This window comes from Falco peregrinus, chromosome 15 (assembly GCF_023634155.1).
Source record: "Falco peregrinus isolate bFalPer1 chromosome 15, bFalPer1.pri, whole genome shotgun sequence".
NCBI lineage: Eukaryota > Metazoa > Chordata > Aves > Falconiformes > Falconidae > Falco > Falco peregrinus.
The window spans coordinates 7,129,201-7,147,566 of NC_073735.1; the positions used below are offsets into that span (position 1 = coordinate 7,129,201).

General features: G+C 49.4%; 1 protein-coding gene across 10 annotated transcripts in view; it reads right to left on the reverse strand.

The window, feature by feature from the left end:
* CEP164 (centrosomal protein 164) overlaps positions 1 to 18,284 on the reverse strand; it is a 40,152-nt gene extending 21,868 nt beyond the window's left edge. For 2 of the 10 annotated variants that reach the window (XM_055819446.1, XM_055819443.1), the window contains exons 1-11: positions 18,125 to 18,284; positions 15,978 to 16,071; positions 15,484 to 15,595; positions 14,876 to 15,095; positions 13,345 to 14,067; positions 10,502 to 10,660; positions 9,498 to 9,626; positions 9,020 to 9,097; positions 5,126 to 5,236; positions 2,297 to 2,728; positions 731 to 814 (exon numbers count right to left, since the gene is read on the reverse strand). In XM_055819446.1, coding sequence (XP_055675421.1) covers positions 731 to 814; positions 2,297 to 2,728; positions 5,126 to 5,236; positions 9,020 to 9,097; positions 9,498 to 9,626; positions 10,502 to 10,660; positions 13,345 to 14,067; positions 14,876 to 15,095; positions 15,484 to 15,595; positions 15,978 to 16,059 — 2,130 coding nt within the window. In that variant the 5' untranslated portion in view covers positions 16,060 to 16,071; positions 18,125 to 18,284. The remainder of the gene's footprint in view (positions 1 to 730; positions 815 to 2,296; positions 2,729 to 5,125; positions 5,237 to 9,019; positions 9,098 to 9,497; positions 9,627 to 10,501; positions 10,661 to 13,344; positions 14,068 to 14,875; positions 15,096 to 15,483; positions 15,596 to 15,977; positions 16,072 to 18,124) is intronic. The other 8 variants (XM_055819444.1, XM_055819451.1, XM_055819445.1 and 5 more) reach the window with 8 other exon arrangements.
* Positions 18,285 to 18,366: the final 82 nt, after the last annotated feature.

Consider the following 18,366-nt stretch of genomic DNA (forward strand, 5'->3'; position numbering starts at 1 on the left):
TACTGCTGCAGATTTTCTGAGATTTTTCCTTTAAGTCAGCTCCAGCAAGCTGCCCACAAGCTATTCGCTCTCTGAGATAATTCTCCCTCCTGGCAGAGTCTCTGGGGGTCCTTGCACTCAGCTGCACACAGGGAGTGTGTGCGCACACACATGCCCACAAGCAAGCGCTACAAAAGGTATTGTTTAAGGCAGCAGCCGCTTGCCAACACACAGGCTTGTACTAACACCGATAAATAATGATATTCTCAGCCATTTGCTGGCCGTGCTGCCTCTGCTCCCACTGGCAGATGGCAATGGCAGCTTCCTGTGGAGATGAAGAGATGCTGATGGGCATCTTACCCCCACATCCCAGGACTACCCTCCTGCACGCTCTCCCTCCGGGACCTTCAGGAGCCAGGTCTCCCAGCCATACAGGCTCCCCTTAGGAAAAGCTGCCAAGTCCCTTAAAGCACAATTTTTACATTGCTTATTATTTTCCTTTTTGCAATTATCTGAGCACAGTCCCAGCTCCAAGTGACCTACTTTTCCAGGGATATTACCTCACCCACAGACAGAACCTGCTAAGCACAGGATGGCATTGCTGGCCCATGCCACAGCTCTAAGGTCATCGCTTAGCAGTTAAGGAGCTGGGCAGTTGGATACAGGAGATGGGAACTGCATTAACTGGTTGCACATTCCCAGAGGAACATGAAGCCCACACGCAAGGGACAAGGAGCTTTTAGTGACTCACCATAGGCCGAACCAGCTCATGGTCTGAGTGGTCAGAGACTTGCAAGTCCTCCCCAGAGTCGCTGGTCTCGGATGCCTTCGAAAGCTGAAAGGAGATACGCATTACAGCCTGTACATGCCTTACCCCTATGGCTTCACCTAGGCATTTCCAGCCAGATGACAACTGATACAGGGAAGACAAATCTGGCTTCTCTATAACATAGGGAAGAAAAGGTGACTGAACATCACAGGAAACACACTAAGGGTGTGGACCCACAAGACAAGCACAAAACACCACTTCACACGAAGGCAGGGGCGGGACTGGGGAGGGCAAAGAATTGCTCTTCAAATATCCCTGGGAAAAGGCACTTGCTTACTGTCCTCTGTTCCTTCTGCAAGGATCTCTGCAGCGCTGAGAACTACCTGGCCCACCACACAGATGTGTGAAGCCACACATAACAGTACCATGGTCTTAAAAGGACTTCAAAAGTATGTCTTGGCACGCCTTAACTGCAGCGAGGACTCCTACGTTCCCAGCCGTCGTGAAAAGGTACGCGAATGTTCAATATGAACACCCATGTAGCCCTGCTGACTTCAGCAGAACTGCCCAGATGCATAAAGCGAGTATGCAGGTAAGTGTTTGTAAAAGCAAAGCTTTCAACTTTAAGCTCTTCGGGAAAGAACACATTTTCCAGGCTCAGCTTTATAGCTTATTCCTTAAAGGCATTACACATCAATGGAACTAGAACAATCCCCAAAATCAGCAGGAAGGAAGCTAGCTGGGGAAGAGAGAACTTATCAGATCTCATTCTAACTGAGCAAGAGTGGGTAGCATGCGTCTGTCTGGCACCCCAGTTGCAGGGGCCAGGCCATGAACCCATCTGCACCTTCCGACACTTCACAGTTCTTCTGCCAGAGACTGCACAGTCAGATACCCTGGTTCAGCTGGCTGCAGTCAGCCGTCAGCCAGCTCTCCTCCCAGAGTGGCAGGAAGGCGATGGGCCGACTGGAAGGTACTGTGCTCAGCAGACTCGAGCTACAGCTCCAGAGCCAGCCCCGAGGTACTGTCCTTCCCCGCTCTGCCCTCACACCCTCCTGTCGCATCCTTCCGCAGAGCCGCGAATATCGCAGCTGGCAGCTCACTTTACACTTTTGCCCTATCTCTGCATAAGCTGAGAGAAACAACAGAAGGAGAGAAACAAAGCAGCACGGACAGCTGAGCTTGGTGTGAACTTCATTATAAAACCTGCTTGCTTAGTACAGATGGCAGCACTGAAAGCTGAGACTTATTTCTCCTGCAAGACTCGAAACATGCGTCAGAGTTCAGGGTTTTTGCCTGTCGGTTGCTTTGGACAGCGCTTTGTGTACGCATAGAAGAGCGATTTCGGTACTACAGATGCCAAGGTGGGAGTTCAGAGCACTTGTGCCCCCCCAGGAACACACTGCTGACTAGGAAAGCACTTACACCAACTTAACGGAAAACAAGTAAGTGCTCGAAGAGCTTTCCTGGTCAGGGTCTTACAAAGCAAACGGGAACAGTCACAGCAGCTTCCACACCAAACCCAACCCATGCAGGCACGTCTCTTACTTTGCCAGCATCCAGCCTGCTGTCTGTTTTCAGATCAGCTGCTGCTTCTTCTCTCATTTCATTCACTATCTTTTCGCCAGCAGACACAGTGTCGATGGTGGCAGCCAGGCTTGCCAGCTGATCTGCCTCAGCAGCTGGAGGTGCAACTCCAGGTTGCCCAGGACCGCTGGGCACATCTGTCCCTCCTGCGCTCCGTTCCTCCAGAGACAGCGGCAGCTCATCAGCTGCAGAGATGTCACCTTCCACCTCAGCATCTTGCTTGCCTGGTACATTCCCAGCAAGTTTCCCATTGGACTCCTCCTTGTTCTGGCCAGACAGGCTACTGTCAGCATCTCCAGGAAGGACTTGAACTGGAGTTGGAGGGCATGCCGCATCAGAATCTAAGGAATACTCTTGCCCTTCTTCAGCATGTCTTGATTTTAAAGACTCCTTCTAGGCAGCAAGTCAAACACAATTATAGCTACAACATTCATTACTCCCTCTCTGGGGGGATGCAGGGGTCAAAAATAGCACAGGTTCTCCTACAGCAACCAAGGAAATAGCAAATCTTTGGGTGACTTCAAGCCCAGTTTGACTTCTTTTTATACAGAGTCCTTTCCAAAACCAAGGAACTTCAATAAGATAAACACACTCATTTCTTGGGCTCAGACTTCTTTTTTTCGTATGTTTTTTTTTTTATTCACAGGGTCTCAGTGGGTAAGAGTTAGCAGTGACTGCTGCAAGGCCCATCAGCCCCTGGGAGCATCCTACGTGCTCTGCAGTAAAGCCATTTATGCTTCCACAGTGGGTCTGTTCAGTGAGAGATGGAAATCTGCAAGGGACTATTACTGGACATTTCACTTCTGCCTGAAGTTATAAGCAGAGAAGAGTAGGCAGGATGCAATCATCCCACCTTCCAGCAGGGCAAACTTGAGGGCAGGCACTGATCTAAGCCACCACTCTGAGCTCAGAATGAAACCGGGTCTAGCTGACACACCAGACTGAGAAATGGCAGAACCCACTGGCCTTGGGAAAGAGCAATCCTGAATTAAAGCTTAGTCACCCAAAGGTTCGAGTGCCTTTCCCAGCAGAGGGGAGGCCCACAAAACCCACAGCAAAAAGCACGATAGCCAGGAGGAAGCAGGAAAAGGTTCCCTCATCAGTATGCAAACAAAACTGCTAGCACATCCTACTTTCTCACTGTTTTATTAATGCTGTGGTGTCTTGTCAAACATTAGCTGCATCCTGTGTACAGCATGTACCATACACAGACCGCATATTTTAACGATGTATTTTTATCAAAGTGCAACTGGAACGCTGTCAGCTTTAAACCCAGAGCTGCAGCAAACTGAAAGAACGTCTCCTAGCATGTCATTTGTCTGAGGGACCTTCTCAGGGCTAAGAGTGCCATCCATCAGGCTAGAGAGGAGGAAAGAGAAATCTAATCACTGGGTATTTTCAAAAAAACCTGCAGTTCAGAGCCTCACCCGCAATTCACCGAGCAATAAATGAAAGCTTACTGCCCCTTTCCAGTTCCATGCGTGGTTAGCAGAGGTTCACAAAACTCACCACTGAATCACCAGACAGCTGCATGAGGCTCTGCAAAGGCCTTGATAACGCCTTTATTCCAGAACCCAGAAAAACACATGCAAGCAGCCGTTCTTCAGTGTTAGTCCAGTGGAGGAATCCTCATTATGTTTCCCATTATCTGGGGATTAGGGTGTCCAGAAAACTGTGCTCCCTTTGGGACAGGCCTACTTTAGAGTTTTCCTGAGGACCTCTCTCCAGGACAGCTGAGAGTGCCCAAGAAAAAGAAACACCAAATGAGACCAACCCAGATTCTTGTGCTTGGAAACAGTACACAGATATTTCCCTTCGAGGGGCACATGCACCACAACAGAATATACTCGTGTATCCAATCATACTGTGTACACAAAAGGATTTATCTCCAGGCAAGTTTACCTCAGCTACTATAACATCCCAAAATAAGTTCTTTAGCTGGTAGAATCCTATTTTAAGGACAGATACAAACAAAACTTTTGCTAACATTACACCTTATTGATCACAAATGCAACTTTCTGGAAGAAGGAACTATGCCAATCAGGCACACAAGGTAGAGGAGGTGGGAGGTTTTCCTCACACAAAACCAGACTATGGATTTTCTATGGATTTCAGAGCCAGGATGAGTCGGTCAGGTTATAATTGCCTTTAGCTGATCTTTTCACAAGCTGTAACACGTTCTACCTGCAGCTGAGCGACACTAACTGATGTGAAATTTCTGCCTCTCAAATCGTTACTTCCAGCAATTGGCTTAAGTCTGGAGAAAAGCACCTCGATACCAACAGGAGCAGGTTTTGGAAAGGCACCTGATTCAGTGATGAACAATCAGGATGAACAGCAGCCACCAAAACTGAATCCTACTTATCTCAGGAAACAGGATGACTATGCCACCTCTTTGAATTCTAACATGCTGAACACAAGAGCTTACAACAAAAAACGACACAATCTTTCTACCTTTAAAAGGAAAAAAAAAGGGGGGGGGGAAATCTCATACTGCATGGAGAATGCCTTTGCGAGGCAATGTGCTCCCCCCTCGCCCCCCGATTTCAGGCTGTCATCAGGCACAGAAGTACAGAAAGGGCGGCAGGTTTGCCAGGCTTCATCTGGGTAGCGTTTGCCCTTTGTTTTTAAGTGTACACCTCTCTCCATGCATGTAATACTTTAATCAGCAAAAGAAACAAACCAAGCAACTATCAGATCCACACCACAACACCAGAAGCTGCCTACTGCACACAAAGCTTCACTGACATCATGCAAGCAGGACCATGATGTCAGAGAGCCACTCATCACCTCTCTCAGGCTGCCAGCTTCCTCATCAGGACTCCTTCGGTGCTGGAGATCAGCTTCAGCAACATCAGCTAACTGGCTGCCACAGTCTTCCTCCTCTGCTTTGCTGTTCTCCTAGTAGGTGGGGTAACACATCCACTAGCAAGGTTCCTCACACCACCCTTCCAAGCTGGCAGGGACACCCACCCATGACAGGTCACCACCCTGTGCATCACCCACTGCACGCACCCCTGGAGCCGCAAGCTCTCCAGCTGAACAGCTTTCCAACCTCTGCTCGGGAGCCCCAGGCCCCGATTCCCAGACATCGAACTGTTTATGCTCTGCAAGCTTTACTGGTGCTGCTTTTTTCTGCTGGCCAGCTCAAGGAACTCGCTGTTCTGCCAGACTCTTCGCAGCTCAGGGCTCCCCACAAGCCGTTCTCAGCCATGCTCCCCCAGCACAGGAGAGAGCAAGGCTATGAACGCAGCAGTCATTCCTCCCCTTTCACTAGTCATCCCTGTGCCCGCATCTCATGGATGTCTTTGTTTCCTGGGAACCAGCAGCACTGCTTCCTGCACATGTATCTCTGCAGTAACACACAAGCTGTGTTGTGCAATGTTTATTTACAGAGACAGTTTCCATTCACACATCTCCATCTGATAAAGAAGCCTTGGCATGGTAATTTCCCACCACAAACGACCCCCTGCACTCCCACTGTTTATCCAGAGATTGACCTCTACAGAAGGCAGAGTACTAAACCTCCCAAGCTGCAAGCACTGCAGCAGGGGATCACTTCTGCTGCCATGGGACCCTCTCCCCTGGCCCCCAGAGATGCTTGCAGACCTTTTCCTCCTCTTGCCCCTTCCAGCAGTATCCCAAAGTCCTTTTGTATTTTAGGGCTGAGTCTCACATGTCTGCAGTGATCACAGGACTTCAGAAGGCAAGAAAGCCAGGTTCAGGCGAGAGCTAACCCCATGAGGAGCCAAGCAAGCCCAGCTGCCTAGAAGCCCTCCTTCCGAGAGTACCTTCTACTACACAAACCTCTGCGCTGGTTTTGGCTGGGGTAGAGTTAATTTTCTTCATAGGAGCTCGTATGGGCCTACATTTTGGACTCATGCTGGAAACAGCATTGATAATCCAAGGATGGTTTAGTTACTGCTGAGCAGCACTTACCCAGAGTCAAGGCCTTTTCTGCCTCTCACTCCACCAGAGAGTAGGCTGGGGGTGCACAAGGTGTTGGGAGGGGACACAGCCAGGACAGCTGACCTCAACTGACCCAAGGGATATTCCATACCTTGACGTTCTGCTCAGCATATAAAGCTAGGGGAAGGAGAAGGAAGCAGTGAACACTTGGCTTATGGCAGTTATCTTCCCAAGTCACCACTCCACGTGACAGAGCCCTGCTTTCCCAGGGGTGGCTGAGCACCTGCCTGCTGATGGGAAGTAGCGAATAAATTCCTTGTTTTGCTTTGCCTGCATGCACGGCTATTGCTTTACCTATTAAACTGTCCTTATCTCAACCCACACATTTTTTCACTTTTACTCTTCCAGTTCTCTCCCCCACCACACCAGGATGGCACCCCATGGCGGGCATCAAAAAGAACTGTCATCGTTTAACTCTAGCCAGCAACTAAGTGCCACACAGCCACTCACTCAATGCCCCTCATCCCGCCAGGGATGGGGAGGAGAACTGGAAAAAGGTAAAACCCGTGGGTTGAGATAAAAAGTTTAATAATTGAAATAAAGTAAAAATAATAATAAATAACTACAACAGTAGTAATAATTGTAATGAAGAGAAGAAGGAGAGGAATAAAACCCAAAGAAAAACACGTCAGGTGATGCACAACAGAACTGCTCAACCCAGTTGACTGATGCCCAGCCAGTCCCCCAACAGCGATTGGCCCCTCCCGGCCAACTCCCCCCAGTTTATCTACCGAGCACGATGCTCTATGGTATGCAATATCTCTTTCACTACTTCAGGTCAGTTGTCCTGGCTCTGCTCCCTCCCAGCTTCTTGTGCACCTGCTCACCTGCTGAGCATGGGAAATCTCAAAAGTCCTTGACTTTGAGTAAGCGTTATTTAGCAACAACTAAAACATCAGTGTGATATCAACATTGTTCTCATGCTAAATTCAAAACGGCACTGCACCAGCTACTAGGAAAAAATTAACTCTATCGCAGCCAAAACCCGGACAAACACATACCTCAAGTTCTCTAGTATCTGACTTGGGTTTCAGTTTCAGTGCTTTTTCCCTAACTTACACCTCACTCCAGAAGAGCCCACTGAAGGGGGCAGGATTTCTTTCCATCTCTCCTCCCTCTCTCCCAGACTCCTGCCATCTTCCATACAGCCTCCACTCTCAAGTCAAAGAAAGGAAGCATGTGGGTTTGGTGAAGAGAGGTATTCAACCCTGATCCACAGCTACATGAAGCCAGTTCTTCCATCACTTCACTCCATTACTGCCCAGATTTCCCCCTGTAGGGCCTGCTATACAAATCCCTTCCTCCTCTCCCTTTTGTAAGGAAGCTGGAGAATGGCTCACGCTGCACGCTGAGGCTCGCTCACAGGAATGCTTTTCTACTGCCATCTCATGGAACTCCAAAAGAATTATATTTTCCAGTGGGGCACTAATATCTTATCGGGACTAAGATGTCACCCATCTGGGTTAACAGAGCCTGGCTGTCGGGCAGCAATTGCTGTTTCATAACAGATTCCTAAAGCCCTGCCCAGGCGCTGAAATGCCAAGGCAGCCCTTTGTTCCTGGACACATTAACATTTCAGTGACGAATTGGGCCCCAACAGGCTGCCTGTTGTCTGGAGATGAGAGAGTCAGGCCTTTCTTTTTCACATCCACTTTAGCATAAGCCTTTGCAGTTTCTGCCCAGTATTGTGAATGGGTTCTCCAGCAAAGTACTTTACAGCTTAATTTTCATATGCTGTGAAAAGGATAAGGGAAATACTGTAAAACCCTTGAAAAGAAATTAATTTGCCTTTCAGATACTGGAACAGAATTTTCAAAGTGGCGAGAAAGGATTAATGTCAGCACAAACAGTTGGGCCAAATCACCAGAGCTGCTTGCGACGCGCTTCCCACTGTGCCCTTGCCATCTTAAGCCTGATCACTGCTAAGAAAGCACAGGCAGAGAGCACACAGCCACACAGAAAGCGCGATGTCTGCGCAAGGCCACGCGTGTACTGAACTCTTTGCTGATGCTCTGTGCCTGAGTGATGGAATTTATCAGCAGTACAAGGAAGAAAAAAACCAGGTTTTAGGTTGCCACATAAAAGTGTCCTCGTGCAGTCCAGATGGAAGCTTCCCAGATTCTTGTGGAACTGGGCGACACTGCAAGAATGGCATTACCAGAGTACACTCCCCTCTCCTCAGTGCCACCACCGCAGCTTCAGCCGAGAATGAGCCTTCTTTCTACGCTCACTGCAGAAGCAAACCGTGCCTCTTCCTCAACAAGCCTTCCTCCCACAGCAAGCGCAGTGGCACCTCTCTGATCAGAGACCCTCTCCTTTCTGCTGTTCCTTGAAAGAGCTGATTTCCAGCTTGCCCATCACACCTGCATGGCTTTAGGCTTCTCTGCTTTAGAATGAAACAAAGCTCTACCCTGCACAAAGACGCTGTCTCCTCAAATCCTTTCTCCCTCAAGCACAAACTTGCCTTCAATACCCACACCACTGTCCCCTGCGGATGGCACCTGGCTTCTCATATGCTCCCCCCAGCCCTGCTGCCATACCTTCGTCTGCATCGGTCTGCTCCAGGTTGTTCCTGCTCATAAATAGCACAGGAAACTCAACCCCCAGCACCACTGCTGCACTCTCACTCCCCAGCCCAGGCGCTGGCTGACAGTGCCACAGCTCCTCTTCTGCCTGGGCAGTTCTACCTGCCCGTCTCATCACCCACTGTCTTACCTCAGAGTCAAAGCTGCCTCCCAGGGCGCTGACATCCATGTGCAGGTTTTTGAACAGTCTTGCTGTCCCATGGAGACTCTAAAGGTATTTAAAAAAAAAAAAAAAAAAAGAGAGAGAGAGTCAAAATTCAGTTCTGACCCCTGTAACCCCACAGGCCACACAGGAGGAACCAGTGGTTCCTAATCAGTGAAATAACGCAGCAGAGCCATAGCAATACACCCAGGCAATACGCCTACAGGCAATTCATTTTGGAATTACATCGTGGTAGATGTTGATTTATAGGGAGCACAATGAGAAAACAGGATTAGATGCTCTTTGGCAGCCAGACAGAGGAAACGCAGCACAAATTAAGGCCCCGAGTCAAATGGAACAACCACGGTCAACCAGCTATTACAAGGGGAGCATCAGTTTTTCATTCCTTGAGGCTTTATGCACTATGGTTACCGACACGCATTAAGAGCCGAGGCACACAAAGTACCTCATTTTCACTTTCCTCCTCTTCGTTTCTCCCTTTATCTAGAGCTGCCATGTTCAAGGAACTCTTCTCTTCACAGACCAAGCCTGTTAACTTCTTGGTCTGGCTGGTGTGCTTATAGGTCTCTGCGGGCTGTGAAGTCACAAGGAAAGGGAAGTAAGAGGACAGGTGAAGAGAAAGGGGAGACACAAACCCACTGAGACACTGGCCAGCAGTAGGGAAGCTGCTGAATTCTGAGAAGGTGCTCAGGATTACGCTGCTACCCTCATTCTGCTACAACCACGTCCAGAAGGGAAATGATATATTCTTTACCCTCAAAACTCTGATTCATTCAAGACCATAAGACAACAAAATGTTTGCAGTCACCAGTGACAAGACTTAACTCAGCAAGAAGAAAACCTTCAGCACAGGTGTTGCTTTGTGTAATGTTTTGCATATACAATGTTTTTGTTTTCCATTAAAAGATCAATTTGTTACCACTAAACACCTTTGTTTTGTCGACCCAAAGGTCACCTTCTACAAATAATCATTCAATATGTCTGTAAATCGTACATTCATCCAGAAAACTGTTTTTATTTTTTTTGTTCTCAGCAAATAGTTGAGTGAAAATGTTATTTGATTACATTACCTGTACTGGATGTCATGCTCAATTTAGACACAAATCAAAGTTCTACTCAAATGAACTTAAACTTTTTCCTCCCAATAGCAATTGAAACAATTCTTTCCTTAAATCTGCTAAGCATAGCAGAAGAAAGCTCACCATTAATTTAGCACTGGGCATGCTAGAAATAGCAGAAAAAAAGAAATATAGTGAAAGACAGTGGGGAAATGTTGGTCTTTTAACAGACAAAAGTATTTCAAAACTGACAAGAGACGACAGATATTGTCAATTTAAGCTTCTAAGCATCACCATGTCTGTGACCTTTTGCAGAGTGTGCTTTTCTGGACATGTTCCCAGAGAAGACAGAGCCTTATCCACGCCCCTCTGGCCACAGACAGAGCCTCACCTGCATTCCTCCTTTGGCCACAAGGCTGGAGTCCACCAAGCTCCCCACGTCCACGTTCAGTGACCCACGAAGGATGCTGGCTGGAGATGCCACAGGGCCACGCAGTGGAGCGAGGTTCCCCAGGGGCACCTGGATGGGTGCTAGCAGGGTGCCTGAGGACTGGAGCATGCAGAAGGGGCTCACTGACAGGACAGCACAAATGCAGAGCTTACACTTCTTATTTCAGAAAGGGAGAAAGTGCTCCCCTGTGCAACCACTGGCTGTTTCAATTCACTGGCAATTCAGAAAATAAATGGGCATTACTGCAAAACTGAAGTGAGAGAACAGCAACAGCCACGCCAGCTGACACATCTGCACGCACCCCCACACGGGACCCTCCAGGAGAGGCCCACACTCAGGGCAAACTGAGCAGCTTCGCCTCTGCCCTGCTACTCTGCTGAGTGTGAAACACGTGAAGTAACAACCACCCCGATGGCAAGAAGCCTCCTACTCTCCACAAGCTGCAATTACCACCTCTTCTTAGACCAAAATCCAGGCTGCTTCCTCACCTTCCACCAGTGGAAAAATTTCAGGCAGCAGAAAGCAGCTCTGCTGCAGCACATCTGTAGGAAGCTCCTGAATCCACCTCTCCCTTTCAAAGCACAGCAAGAGCCCTGGGGCCCAGCTGACATCCTCACCTCTGAGCAATGCACACCAAGTTATCTTCACCCAGAAATGCAACCGCTCTGACTCTGTGGAATTCCCCACCCAAGCAGTCTCACCCTGCAACACACCACACAGGTTAAACTACACGCACATGTATGCCAGGATTTTCTTTGTAGCACGCCAGCACATCCAAGTGCCATTGCTTCAGCAGAGCATGTGTGTAGTCAGAAATCACAGATCCTGTGCTCTGTGTCTATACATTACAGACTGAAAACAGAGTTAATTCACTGGCAGGCTGCGGGATGGGGAGAGGGAGATGAAAATACACTGATCCTTCTCCCACCAAGTCACTGTCACAACCATAGTAACAGAATAAATCACCTATTCTGGGCTTACCTAATCATCTTCTACAGATGGCCATTAGCTACACGTATGGAGCAGAGGATGTTAGCTGTCCTTCAGCAAAGATAAACTCACTTCCACAGAGCTAATTAAAACTTTCAGGATAATCCGCAGTTTATCTGATATTTATAGTCATAGTTCTTATCAGCTAACTGAGCGCTACCACATGCTGGTAATTAGAAACCTGAGCTAGTAATTTGGTGGAGCCGCAGCTGGGTACCAGCAACAGCAGAGCAAAGCAATTCATTAACGTTACATCCAGTGACATTTCAGTTCAGTTTTTTTTCTCCAGAACAGGAGATTTGCTAAGTTCTTATTAAACTGAGGCAATTACTTATGGACAAAGACAAATCAATCTGGAAGGTTCTTCCCAGTGAAGGGCAAGATCCTGCTACCGGTAGCAGAGAGAAAAAGTTGGGGCAAAACAGAACAAAATGGTCCAGCTATTCAGAGGAAGAAGGAGAAGATTACATTTATAATTGGGCCCCATCACACCTGTAAGCCATCTTAGTGTTCTAAGACCACAGCAGCAGCTGCTTAAGGACCAGACTGTGCTCAGACAGGTTGGTACTGCACCCACCTGCAAAACAGTGGCCCATAACCTCTGGGAATACTCCTTCTCTTGTCCGACAAAGCTAATTCAAACTTTTCCCCATTTTTCTTTCATTTAGGATGGAACAGAGTCCCATTTCTCAAGGTCCTGGCCATGGATGCAGAAGAGCTGGCTGCAACTTATGAGGTTTTTTTATATGACCCTAACCAACTCAATCACTCTGGGACTTGAGATTCAGCAAGCTAAACTAAACTAAAGATAGCTGAATAAGCCATTCCCTGTCAATTTAGGCTGCAGGTTCTTCGGGGAAAACACTAACTTTATAGTGTGCTTACTATAGTCTTAGAGCCAAAATTAGAGATGATTTTGTACTCGATGTTGCCATCCCATTCCATTTACTGCCCATCACTTCGTTTTGAGCTCAAAAAACACTTCATGCCCTTGCAAAGCTAAACCAAAGTGTGAATTGTGCAGCGTTTGACATGCAAGGAGGACCACAAACAAAGGTTTTTTCAAGCTACCACTTGAGCTTTAGGAAAGCCACTAAAATTAATGTCACATCTGCTTATGTGACCTCCAACAGGATGTCTTTGCCCCTTTTCTCCTGAAACTTGGCTTGGAAGCAAAACTTCACACTCTCAGTTCTCCAGAAACGTTTACAGTGGAAAGGTCATCACAAAGGACTTACTCCTACCTCATTCCTACCTGCTCCTTCACCAACCTCTATTTGGCCATAACTCCCTGCAGTTTCTCTGGTTTGGGTCAACACATGAAAGTGGAGATGACAAGCCTGTTGCTCCCCTGGTCCTCAACCTGCAGGTCTGCTGCAAACTTTTCTCCCCACACTCCAGGAGTTTGATGTATCCTTCCACTTCTTCACTTCTCTTTGTGCTCCCACCATTAGAATTCCAATCAGCATATTCCCCACAAAAATCCACCACAAGACTAACAAGTTCAGGTTCTGGGCTGGGGCCTTTCTCAAATTCAAGCAGCACGTGGCACCATTTCATAACCTGAGTTACACTCCTTCTCTGACTTCTGGGCAGGACTTAGTGTCCGAGCTGGGAATGACCCCAGGAGCGGATGAGGCAGCAGATGCTCCCCCTGCAACAAAGTGCGCATCCTTCTGTCTTCCAGGCTCATGGCAGGGAAAAGCAATGGCTCACTTGCAGCACCTGGATTGCATTATTGTTATGAGAACTGACTGAATCGTTGCTATCACACTTTGATACCTCTAGCATACCTTTGCTCCTTGTACTTCTGTATCTGCCTCTATTCCTGTCTGCTTTAAAACCTTTCCCTCGGGTCTGCTGATGGTCTCATCACTCTTGGCTTGCAACACACCTGGATTTCTTTCCATGTGCCCATTCAATACTGTAGATTTCTCTCTGACTGTGAATTGATGATCAGGCTTACGGACACACTTATCCATCACATCTTTCATCTTCCACTTTTCTTTTGGCTCTTCATCCTCAAAGAGTAGGATTTTGTCTTCAATGGCCTCTAGTAGAGCGCTGACATTCTTAAAGACTTGTGAACAGGATTTCTTTGACACACACAAAGGTTGCACTGGTGGTCTAACCTCTAAATCATCAGACTGTGAGTCAGAGGAGTCACAACAAAGCTTTTCTGGCATTTCTGAAGACGTATCTTGGTCCTGGTAGATGTCTACATCAGAGCTGACAGAAGAGGGGCCTTTTTCTAAACTTTTCTCCACATGAGTTAAGGTCTGGCATAGTCTGCCAAACTTTGACTCAAATAGGGAATGCAGTTTGTTCGGCTGCATGCCTGCAAATAATCTCCTTGAATCACTTATGTCTGCTGGTCTCCCTCTGCCTTCATCAGGGCAGCCTTCACCTGTAATCTGGCTATCTGGATCTGACTCGGGACTCCTCTGCCCATGGGGCAGGATGGCAGAGGGCATTTCACAGAAGAACCTTGAAGGGAGAATCCCTGGCTGCATTTCCTAAGTAGATAAATATTAGCAAATAACTAAAATATATCACATAATACTGTGTATATATATATATATATATAAACTCTTATCTACCTAAAGATACATACTTGCTTAATACACAATTTTGTACATAAATACGTGTGTAAATTTTTGACCACTTGAAATTACAAGTATACCTATAAAAGAAAATGCCCAAATTGAAGGCTTGAGGCTTTCAGAGTTGAGGAGATCTGTGCCTTGAACAATAACACAAGGCACCATCTTTGCCCTTGGAGATTCATCTCATTACTGACTAACGGAAGGTAGAAATTATTTGCTATCACTTGGGATATAAAAGGAATTTGGTTACGCTTGCAGATACCAAGAGCAAAGCAGACTAAGCTCACACATCCATTCTCAATGCCTGGATATCATAGCAACACATGCGTGGACACTGCATAAACACCATTTGTTGGCCTCTCCAAGGAAGGAAACCTTTCCAGCGCCCCAAGTATCTGCTGCTAAGAATAGCACCAGCATCCTTGGCTGGTAGCAAGGCTGGTGCCATATCCTTCTGAGCAATAGCATCACAGGGCTGCGGCACCTCCACTCCAGGTGGCTCCTTCTAAACCAAAACTTCCTGATGTTTGTAGGCTTGTGACCTCACTTACATTGGATTTCCATCAAACCCACAAACCCGCTGAAGCAGATCCCATGTCAGGGGACTGCTGTTCCAATCCCAAAGCAGTAACAGCACAGGATCATCTTCTAGTTCACAGTCACTTGTTCATCCTACACCCAGCCCTCCCCAGAAGCACTGCAAGCAGAGTCTACTCACAGGGGGTCGCTTCAGTGACTGCTTCTCCTTCTTGTCTTTCTTCTCTTTCTTGTCTTTCTTTTCTTTCTTCTTCTTCTCTTTCTTTTTCAAGCTGCCACGTGCCAGCAGTTTCTCTCGCTCCCGAATGACGAGCTCTCGGTAGTGATCATCACAGGGGTGGTCCCACGTGGACTGGCCATTAGCGAAGTTGAAGTAATAGATATCACCAGTAGTGTCTTGGCTGCGTGCCAAAAACAGCATGAAAAGATGAAAGAGCACATACCAATATAGCTGCACGTACCCGAGCATCCTTACTGGATCACATGACCACCTTAAGCTCAGCAAAGAGAAGTGTGACATCTCCAGAGCCCAAAGACACATCAGTGTGGTGAAGCAGCATTGCTGGAGATTGCTCACATCTTTACCCAACTTCCCAAAACCTCTTTCCCCTTCTTCCCCTGCCCCAAAAAGACCTGAGTTCCCCCCTCGACAGGAAGTACATCTGCTGTGGCACTACCCCCTTGCCAGCTGGTGCCCTGCACCGGAGCGGGGGGGGGGGCAGCACACAGCAGGGGAAGGGCAGGAGAGGCCAGGAATCTAATGGGATGGCTGCTGACAAGAGTTCTCACCAGGGCTTCCACTCAGGTGGTAACGGGGCCACGATGCCTTCCCTGGCCAGCCATATCAGCTCTGGTTCCTTCTCAGGGTCAATCCCGATCTCCCGTGCAAAATCTTGGATTTCTAGGAAAACAGGAGAGGCATCTGTGGAGACTGTCTACATCAGGCACTACACAATAAAGCCAACCTCCTCAGCTAAAGGAATGGGCACACTGGGAAATCCTGATCCTGGAACGAAGCTGCTCACAGCTGCCAGCATGGCTCCACGTGTCAGTAGAGGATGCCCTACCAGGCTGGTAAAGCAGGGAGACAGACTGCAAAATGGCATTTATCTTTGCAACCAAAAAGCTAATTTTTCATTATCTGTCTTCCATGAAATCTCATTTACTCTACCCTGTCCACCCATGCTCTCAGAAAACTGATCCCCGTTTTCTTAATACACATCAAAGTGGCTTGCATGCTTGAATCCCTTATCACAGCTCCTGGAAGGACAGGCATCGGCTACCTTGGTTGCTGGGAATGTACGTCTCATCGAAATCTTCTTCCAGGATGAGCTGGTCACCAATGCGCACCATAGCTCCTGCCATGGCTCAGTGCACCTGGCAGCGTGAAGGAAGCAACACAAAATCACAGGGATCAACTCAGAAATAAAGCTTCCTGATCACACAGTGCATAGCAGACCCCCCAGGAAACTCGGCACCGGGACTGTGGAGGGGAACAAGGCGTGCTGGGGCTGCCAGCGTGGTGCAGACAGGAAGGGCAAAGAGCAAGAACTGACGGATTCTGGTAAAGGCAGGAGGACACAGCTAAAAGTACTGGCCAGCAGGCTGCAGTTCACAGTGAATTAATTAACAGCAGAAATATTACGTTATTTACAAGCGTGTTTCCCCACCTCTGCTACAAGAGGCAGAGGTTACTGGCACTTAATTTTGCTTCACCATTTATCCATTTGGCAACATGGAGAATGAGCCCACCAGCCAGCTGTGCGTTGCTTGGACACGCCATGCAGGGCACGGCTGCGAGCACTCCACCTTACAGTCCAACACCAGCCCAGGCTGATGGGTGAAGAAGTTGCCCTGGTCACAACACCCACAGCCTGAGCCGCCCCAAAGAAAGGAAAACATCAACAGGGCAGAGCTCTCTGCTCTGCTTACAGTGCTCTTTCACTGCGGTGCACACAGCAAAACTGAATCTAAGACCTTCTGCACACATTTCATGGGGGCTGCAGAAATGGGGAGCAGAGCTGAAGTGGCACAGAAGTTATAATCAGTCCCCCCAGGCTTTCAAGCTTCTACAGAGAAGATGAGCACTTGCTTCAGGCACTTCTTAAACAGGCCAAAAATAAGCTGAAATGAGGAGGGGAAGAAAGAGAAAGAAAGGAAGCAGTTTCCGCAGAGCACAGCTCTTTGAAAGAAGTCCCTGGGCTGAATCACTGCTGCCCACGGGCAAGGCAGCTTCTCACCGCACCCTGCTCGGCTTGGCGTCCCTCACCTTCCCAGAGGACATTTCAAAAGCTGTAGAAGGATCCAGAATTAATGTGTCCCACCACTGGAGGAGCATGGCTTCGCCATTTAACCCAAAGCCTGCAGGCAGCGATTTAGTCCTGCCAAAACCGGGCCCTAAGGACCCAACCACCACAGGTTCAGGCGGCGGTTACGTTCATTTCCCCACGTCAAACACCCCAGCTGTGGCTCTGCACGGCCACGTTTGGCCAGCGTTAGCCTCACACAGCCATGCGGGAGCCAGGCCAGGCGGCGGAGCAGGCTCCCCACAGCTGCACGGGCGCCAGCACCGGCACAGGGGAGGCTGTGAACCCACAGCAGGAGCAAGGACGGCACCGTCCCTTCCAGCCCTCCTGCTCAAACACCAGTGGAATGACAAGGTCAGACTAGCTTTTACCCTAAAGCACCCAAAATACTCAACGGGTGGAGCATGCCTCTGCTTTCCTCATGAGGCTGAGGGGTTGTGGTGCCTGCCAGGCGTCCCAGCAGTGACAGGAACGGTCTGAGCAGCATTAATACACTAACCATGACTACCTGGAGCAGGATCACCACGCTCCTGCCCGTAAGCGAGCCTTCGCTGCCCTCCTCACCTTTCCGTGCCCGCAGCCCGCTCCGTACTTACGACTGTTACGTAAAGCGAGTCCCAGAAGCAGCAATTAATCCCCGCACTTCCCAGGCAAAGATATTCTCAGGGCACGCCAAACCCAAAGGGCATCGCAGAGCTCGCGCTGCTCCCGCCGCGTCAAAGCCGCCGGGTGCGAGAAACTCGCTGGAGGCCGCCGCTGTTGCTTCCCTCCAGGCCGGCCCCGCCGCAGGCCCTGCCCCACGCCTGGCACCGGGCCGGGGCCTGCGACCGAAGCCAGCCCGAGGCCGCAGCAGAAGCGAGGCTGGCGGGGGGAAGACGCGACTTTGCTTAGTAGGGCATAAACGACAAAAAAAGCGCTCCTCACCGCTATCGCGACTGTGCAGGCACGACAGATGCACGGCGTCGCCAAAGCCCGCAGCAACGCGCGGGCCGGGCCGGCGGAACCCCGCGCCGCTCCCGCCGGCACTAACGTCCCTGGGGCAGCACGGTGCCGGGCAACGCTCTGCAGCCTCCCCCCACCCCCGGCGAGCACCCCGCTACCCGCCCGCCCCGGGCCCCACTCACCGGGGCCGCCACCCGGTCGCCGCAGTCACGGACGCCCGCGGTTGCCCGGGCCGCGCCCCCGCTACTGCTTCCGGGGCCCGGCGGCCCTGGCACCGGCTCGGCCCGCCCCCGCGGGGCCGCCATTGGGCATTCAGGCAGCCCGTCACCGGATTAGCCAACGGGAGGGCAGCGCCGTGTCACCGGTGCGGCGGCGCATGCCGGGGGCTGTAGTGCGGGCGCCCCCCCCCCTCCGCCGCTCGCTG